At 43.2% G+C, this 8,051-nt stretch overlaps 1 protein-coding gene across 1 annotated transcript; it reads right to left on the reverse strand.

The window, feature by feature from the left end:
• Positions 1 to 4,925: 4,925 nt before the first annotated feature.
• On the reverse strand, positions 4,926 to 5,597 carry Ccdc70 (coiled-coil domain containing 70). Its single transcript, XM_041673548.1, has one exon. It carries the CDS (start codon positions 5,595 to 5,597, stop codon positions 4,926 to 4,928), a length of 672 nt encoding a protein of 223 aa, XP_041529482.1.
• Between the last annotated feature and the right edge of the window lie 2,454 nt (positions 5,598 to 8,051).

An 8,051-nucleotide genomic window follows, 5' to 3' on the forward strand; every position in this document is an offset into this window, starting at 1 on the left:
TCAAATCTGTAGATTGCTTTTGGTAGAATAATCATTTTCACTATATTAATTCTACTGATTATTGAGCATCTTGCCATCCTCTGGTGTCTTCTTTCATTTCTTCTTCAGTATCTTAAAAGTTTCATTATGCAAATCTTTCCCTTGGTTGTTTACAGTATCACAAGATACTTTTTCCTGGGGGTGGGAGAGTATTGTGAAAGGCATTATTCCCCGATTTCTTTCTCAGTCTCTTTTGTACATAGGAAGGCTACTGGGTTTTGTGTGTTAGTTTTATATTCTGCTACTTTATTGGAGGTGTTTATCAGAACTTTCTAGGTGGAGTTTTTAGGGATTTATGTATTATACATAAGTATACAAATAAATAAAAACATACCATCTGCAGATTAAAAAAAGATACTTTGACTTCTTCCTTTCCTATTTGTAGCCTCTTGATCTCCTTCAGTTGTCTCAGTTAAGACTTCAAGTACTGCATTGAATAGGTATGGAAAGAGTGGACAACCTTGTCTTGTTCCTGATTTTAAAAAATTTTATTTATGTATTATGTATACAATATTCTGTCTGTGTGTGTTTGTGTGTGTGTGTGTGTGTGTGTGTGTGTGTGTCTGCAGACCAGAAGAGGGCAGCCGACCTCATTACAGATGGTTGTGAGTCACCATGTGGTTGCCGGGAATTGAACTCATGACCTTTGGAAGAGCAGGCAATGCTCTTAACCACTGAGCCACCTCTCCAGCCCTTGTTCCTGATTTTAGTGAAATTGCTTTGAGTTTTTTTTGTTTTTGTTTAGTGGATAGGCTTTTTGTATAGTGCCCTTATTATGTTGAGATATGTCCTTGTATCCCTAGTCTCTCCAGGGATGTTGGATTATCATGAAGTGATGTTGGATTTTGTCAAAGGCCTTTCTGTATCTTATGAGATTTACAAGAGGGATTATGTATATCAATTTGCCTTTGTGGAACCATTTCTGCATCTCTGGGATGAAACATACTTGATCATGGTAGATGGTCGTTCATGTGTTGTTGGATTTAGTTTGCTATTATTCTATTGAGAACTTTTGCTTCTATGTTCATAAAGGTCTGTAATTTCATTGTTGTGTCTTTGTGTGGTTTGCATATCATGGTAAAATTGTAAAAAAATTCGGCAATGTTCTTTCAGTTTTGTGGAATAATTTCAGGAGTATTGGCATAATTCTTCTTTGGAGATCCTATAGAATTCTGTGCTGAATCCATTTGGCCCTGGCTATTTTTTTTTTTCTGGTTGGGAGGCTCTTAATGACTGCTTGTGCTTCATTAGAGGTTATAGGTCGGCTCAAATTGCTTACCTGATCTTGATTTAACTTTGGTAGGTCATATATATCAAGAAAATTGTCCATTTCTTTTGAGTTTTCCAGTTGGGTGGAGTACAAAGGATGCCCTTATGATTCTCTTGATTTCATTGGTGTCTGTTGTGATATCCACCTTTTCGCCTTTAATTTTATTAATTTCAATCTTTTCTGTCTTTTGGTTAAGTTGGCTAAGGGTTTATCAATCTTACTGATTTTTTTCTCAACCAGCTATGTTTCATTGAATCTATGTATTTTGTTGTTTCTAATTTATTGATTTCAATCCTGAGTTTATTTCTTGCCATCTACTCCTTTTGGATATTAATTCTTCTTGTTCTAGAGCTTTTAGGTCTACCGTTACGTTACTAATGTGAGAGCTCTTCAGTTTTTTATGTAAGCATTTAGTGCTATGAACTTGCCTCTTAGTACTGTCTTTATTGTGTATAGCTTCGGGAATGTTGTATTTTTGTTTTCACTCAGTTCTAAGAAGTTTTTAAGTTCCTTCTTAATTTTTGTGTTACCCTCTTTTTCATTCAGTAATGAGTTGTTCAGTTTCCATGAGTTTGTGTATTTTTGTTGTTTCTATTATTGTTGATATCCAGCTTTTTCTATGGTAGTAAGATGGGATTCATGGTGTTGTTTCAATTTTTTAAAATTATGTATACATAGTCTTTTACCTGCATGTCTGCCTGCAGGCCAGAAGAGGATGCCAGGTCTCATTATAGATGGTTGTGAGCCACCATGTGGTTGCTGGGAATTGAACTCAGGACCTCTGGAAGAACAGCTAGTGCTCTTTTTTTTTTATTATAAAAAGTTTTTAATTTAATTAATTTTTTTATTTTGCATACCTGCCACACTTTCCCCTCCCTTCTTTCCTCCCATGCTTCCCCTCCCTGCCCCACCTCCCATCTACCCCTCCCCATCCACTCCTCTTTCGTCCCTATTCAGAAAGGGGCAGGCCTCCCATGGGTGTGTCCAAAGCATGGCTCATCAAGTTGAGGCAGGACCAAGCTCCTTCCTCTGCATCAAGGCTGGGCGAGACATCTCTGCATGGTGAATAGGTTCCAAAAAGCCAGCTCTCATGTCGGGGACAGGTTCTGATCTCACTGCTAGGAGCCCCACAAACAGACCAAGCAACACAACTGTCACACACATGCAGAGGGCCTAGGCTGGTTCCATGCAGGCTCCCTTACTGTTGTTGGTAGATGTTGTTGGTCCAGCATCCATGAGCTCCCCACAAGCTCAGGGTAGCTGTCTCTGCAGGTTCCCCTGTCAGGACCATGACCTTCCTGATCGCACAATCCCTCTCCCTTTCTTTAAGAGGACTCTCAGAGCTCAGCCCAGTGCTTGACTATGGGATTAGCTTCCATCAGTTACTGAATAAAGGTTATCTAATGACAATTAGGGTAGTCACCAATTTGGTTACAGTAGATGGCCAGTTCAGGTACCCTCTCCACTATTGCCAGGAGTCTTAGCTGAGGCCATCCTTGTGGATTCTTGGGAGTTTCTAACCCTGAAATACCCCTCCCCATCACGCTCTTTACTCTCCCCCTCCGTCTCGCCCCCAACCTGCCTCCTGTGCCCAGGTCTCTCAGCCCTCTCCCTCATCTCTGCCCTGTCCCCCCATCCTCCCACCCCATTTTACCTGGGGGTCTCTTCTATTTCCCCTTCCCAGGGAAATCCATGCATCCCTCTTTGTACCCTCATTATGTCTTATTCTCTGGGGCTGAGAATGAAGGTTGGCTATCCTATACTTCTAATATCCACTTATGAGTACATACCATGTTTGTCTTTCTGGGTCAGGATTACCTGAGTCAGAATTGTTGCCTGCGAATTTTGTGAAGTCATTGTTTTTACCACTGAGTAGTACTCCATTATGTAAATGTACCACATTTTCTTTATCCATTCTTCAGTTGAGGGGCATCTAGGTTGTTTCCAGGTTCTGGCTATTACGAATAATGCTGCTGTGAACATAGTTGAACAATGCTAGGGGGATTGCAATTCCACATCTTAAGATACATTACAGAGCCATAACAAACAACAATAACAACAACATGTTACTGGCACAAAAACAGACATGTAGGCCAATGGGACAAAATCAGAGACTTAGACATGAATACACATAACTTTAGTCACTTGACATTTGACAAAGATACCAAATACAAAAGCTGGAGAAGAGCGAGCATCTTTAACAAATGGTAGAGAAAGCCGGATGTCTACATACAGAAAAATGAAATTCGACCTGTATCTCTCATCATGTACAAACAGAACTGCAAATTTATCAAAGACTTCAATATGAAACCTGGATCATGAAACTTCTAGAAAACATAGGCAGTGCTCTCCATCATGCAGATGTAGGAAAGGACTTCCTGAATAGAACTCTGTTTCCTCAATAGTTAAGGTTAACAACGGACAAGTGGAACATGATAAAACTTTAACACAGCTAAAGAAACAGCTGGATGAAGAGGAAGCCCACAGAGTGGGAAAGAATCGTTGCAAGCTATACATCTAACAGAGGAATAATATTCAGAATATATAAAGAACTCAGAAACAAAGAATCAAAAAAATTTAAAAAAGGAGCCATTCCAAAAATGGTCCTGGAACCTGCACAGAGAGTTCTCAAAAGAAGAAGAAAATGGTTGAGAAATACTCAAAAGTGTTCGTTGTCCCTAACAATTAAGGAAATGCAATTCAAAACAACTTGGAGATTCTTTCTTACCCTAGTAAGATTTAAAAAAAAACATGAACAACAAATCAAACATCAATAAAACGGGACAACAAATACTGGAGGTTGTGTGGGGGAAAGGAAACCTAAATTCACTGTCAGAGGGATTGCAGTCGGGTGCAGCCGCTGTGGAAATCCGTGTGGAGAATTCTCAAAAAGCTGAAAACTACTCTACCTACATGCTCTTTGGCATACGCCCAAAGGACTCAACATCCTACTCCACAGATACTTGCTCAGCCATGGTCATTGCTGCTCTATTCAAAATAGCTGTGAAATGGAAACAGCTTCAATGTCCTTCACCTGTCCAATACATAATGAAAAGGTTGCTCATATATACTGTAGGGTATTATTCATCTGTAAGGAAAAATGAAATCATTAATCTTATAGGTTAATGGGTGGAACTGGAAAATAACCTAGGGAGTGAATTAACCCTGACCCAGAAAGACAAAGGTCTCATGTTCTGTCATTGAAGGCTCCTTGCTCCAAATCTTCAGATGTGAGTACCTGTCTTGGAGTAACTGCAGAAACCAGGAAAGCAAAAAAACCAAAACAAAACAGAGACCTTTGTCAGGGCGGGGTGTGACGGAGCATGGGGGGGGGGCGGATAGCAGGTACCAGTGATCTGACTGGTGAAATGGGAAAAGTGGGGAGGACTCCAGTGAGAGGGAAGGAGGAAAGTAAGAGAATGGTGGATAAAATAACAGTAACGATGTCTGGGAAAGTTATAAGGAATCATACTATTAACCACTCCTCAGGCCTTTATTATCTCTCTCATGGCAAAGAGACAAATTAGTGTCTATTTACTCTAGTACATGGGGCCACCCTGGTCTTGGGTCCCTACCAGTGATGGCTGTTCCCGTGGTCCTGCGTGTCTAGTGTTCACTATGCACGCCCTCGGGGGAAGACTGTTGACTGTGGCTCTTCATTGGCATGGTGAGGACCATTCTGGGGTCTCTGCTCCCCAAGGATTTGGAAGCCACGGCCTTCCACCCAGAGAGCTTTCTCTTCCTCCCAAAGGGCATGCTCTTCCTCCCAGAGAGACTTTTTATCTTCCCACAGAGCCTTCTTTTCTGCAAGCAGGGCTCTTTCCTCTACCCACAGGGCTTTTTCCTCTTCCCATAGAGCCTTGTCTTCCTGAAGAAGATTCCGGTCTCTTTCCCGTAAAGCATTGTCTTCTCTCCAGAAGGCTTTGTCCTCTTTCCAGAAGGTTCCGTATTTTTTCCAGAAAGCCTTTTCTTCTTCCAGGAAAGATTTTTCTATTTCCCAGAAGGTTTTTTCTTCTCTCCAGAAGGTCTTCTCTTCTTCCCAGAATGGTCTTTCTTCCCCCTGGAAACCCAGGATCTGGCTCCGAAAAGCCCGGATCTTGCCTCGGAAATCCCATATCTCTTCCCGGAAGTCTTTTATTTTCTCGTGGAAAATTTTCACCTCCTCTCGAAAAGCCTTTTCCTCTTGCACCTTGTGTATTAGTTTCTTCTGACGAATACTGGGTGGGGACAGCACCAGGGACCGGAGGCAAGCCAGCCCCATCCATTTGCTCACCTTGAAGGGAAACATCTTCCAGTCAGCTGGAATGGTGGGTGGCTGTGTTGGCGATTAGTCTGTTGGCCACGTCCAGGTCAGTTGGTCAAACCCTGTGAGTACCCAGAGAGAACACGTCCATGAGTATGGGAGGCACCTGTCTGATAGTGGAAAATTTAATCACCGCTCTCTTCGTGAGAGGCAAGACTTAATACAGAAGAACGCTGGGTGGCCATGGCTCCGAGCTTCTTGATACGTACAGGGATACAAGGTCTAGTGTTCCACAAATAATTTCGCCCAACAAAGACAGCAGTGCTAAACTCGGAACCAAAGTACACAAGGATGATGTGATAATTTGAGGTGGTTCGTGGCAGAAAAACTGGGGAGCGACAAAGAGATGATTGGTGAGCGCCCGAGAAGGGCCTCAGAGGGGTTGGCAATATTCTGTTCCTTTGCTTGGGAAGTGGCGGCAAACACGTCGTATATATAAAAAAAAGGTTCATAAAAATATTTCACACCAGAAAGGGGAAGAGAAGAGAAAAAAGAGGAAGATGAGAGGGAATGGGAAGAGAAGAGAAAGGGAATTAAGGGGAAGGAGAGAAGAGGACAGGGAGGGAAGGAAAGGGAAAGAGGAAGGAGGGGAGGCAAGAGGGGAAAGGAAGGGAAGGGCCAGAAAGGAAAGAAGAGGGAAACGGAGAGGATGAGGATTTTCAACACTTATATATCCAAGGTAGCATATATCAGGACAATCCACAATCCAGATTACCACCAAGGCCATCGCAGGGCGAGAAAGACAAAGGCTTAGAGTGCAGGGAAAGCTGAATGTAGACGGTGTGCACACTCAGGTGCAGAGATCGCATTGTGTGCTTCTGGGAAGCAGGGGTTTGTCCTCAGTGACCCTCACCAAAGCCCACAGTGTAGAGCAGCATGAGATATTTGCAGGGGGTTTTCCAGACCTTCCCTGCATTTTTCTTTCTCTTTTTGGATTGGGATGAGAAAATAAAGAACCTCTATCCCTCCTTCCCCCTCTTTTCCTTCCTCTTCTCTTCCTCTCTCCCTCCTACCCTCTGTCTTCCCTCATCCCCTCACTGTGTGTGTCTTCATGCTCACTCACACTGGGTGGCTCACATGTTAAAGTTGTTGTAAGACACCTGGGAATTGGATGGTGAACCCCACCAATGGAAGGAGGTGTGTGTGTGTGTGTGTGTGTGTGTGTGTGTGTACATGATGCATATGCATACACGAAGAGATAGTGGCTATGGTGTGTATGGCTGTTGACCTCCCTTCTCTCCAGTAACACAAACCAGAAACCTGAGGCTCACCTCTGATCTTCTCCTATACCAGGCTTCTCCTCAACCACCAAGCCCTATCAGTTCTAATTCTTTACATCTCTTGGAGGCAGGCACACATTTGCTGTTCCATCTTCAGGGTAGGATGTCTTTTCCCCTCCTGCCTGGTGTCTGGTGTTGATCTTGCAGTCCAGATTCTCTGCCTACACAGTATAGCCTTCCTCCGTCCTGCATGGATTTCTAAAGATTTGTCCTGGTGCATCACACTTGCTTACAAGCAGTCCATAGACTGCAAATCAAAGCCAACCGACTGCTGCTTGTCTGTCTCTTTGCTTCCTTCTGTCTCTCCACTCTGTTCCATGTGGCATATAGTGAGTTCTCTAGATACAACTTGAGCAGTTTTACCTCTACACAAAAGCACCAATTGTGTCCTCTCGAAGGCTTCCTTCACCTTCTGGGGTGGGCTCCAGTTCTTGTTTCTCCTTCCTCTCTGTGTCTGTCTGCCAGTGTCCTACCCTTACCTGACATACTTGACATTATGTATGGATGTCTCTTCCTGCTGTCTCTGTAACCTGGGAGCTAGTAAAACAATGCTGGGTGAATATAACTGAATTTAGAACTTTGATTTTGTTTATGCCATCGTGTGGTTCTTGATCTAGAATCCCTGGAATATGCTAAGTTCTCCATTAGTCCCTTTTCCCTGGATAGCTTGAACTAATTGACCTGATTCTTTCAGATTTAGGCAAGGAGACCCCCTCTCCTCACAGCTGCTGAGACTCAGGGCCGCCCTCCTGTCCAGTTAGTAGCCCCGTCTCCCATCCCTAGGCACAGTGCCTAGTGTAGTTTCTGCTTCAGAGTAGATGGTTAAGAAACAGCAGCTGAACTGACGGCAGTTTCTTGAATTAGAATATGAGAGGGAAAATCGCCCCCCAGTTTTTCTCCCGTTACCACTGCATTATCTTTGGGGGCAGGGCAGGGTCTGGCGAGGTGGCTGGTGCTTGCTGCCAAGGCAAAAGACCTGCGTTTGGTTCCTGGAAGCCACATAAGGGAAGGAGCAAGCCAACTCCTACAGGTTGTTGTCTGTCCTCCACACATGCACAGTGGTCACACCCCTATACCTATACACACAAACGAATGTAAAACAAATGCTCTTAACAGAAATAAAATCTGTAAAATCAAGTATAAACACATTATATATCAA

The sequence above is a fragment of the Microtus oregoni genome, unplaced genomic scaffold (genome assembly GCF_018167655.1).
Source record: "Microtus oregoni isolate MIOR12 unplaced genomic scaffold, Mior012 000024F_ref0000369, whole genome shotgun sequence".
NCBI lineage: Eukaryota > Metazoa > Chordata > Mammalia > Rodentia > Cricetidae > Microtus > Microtus oregoni.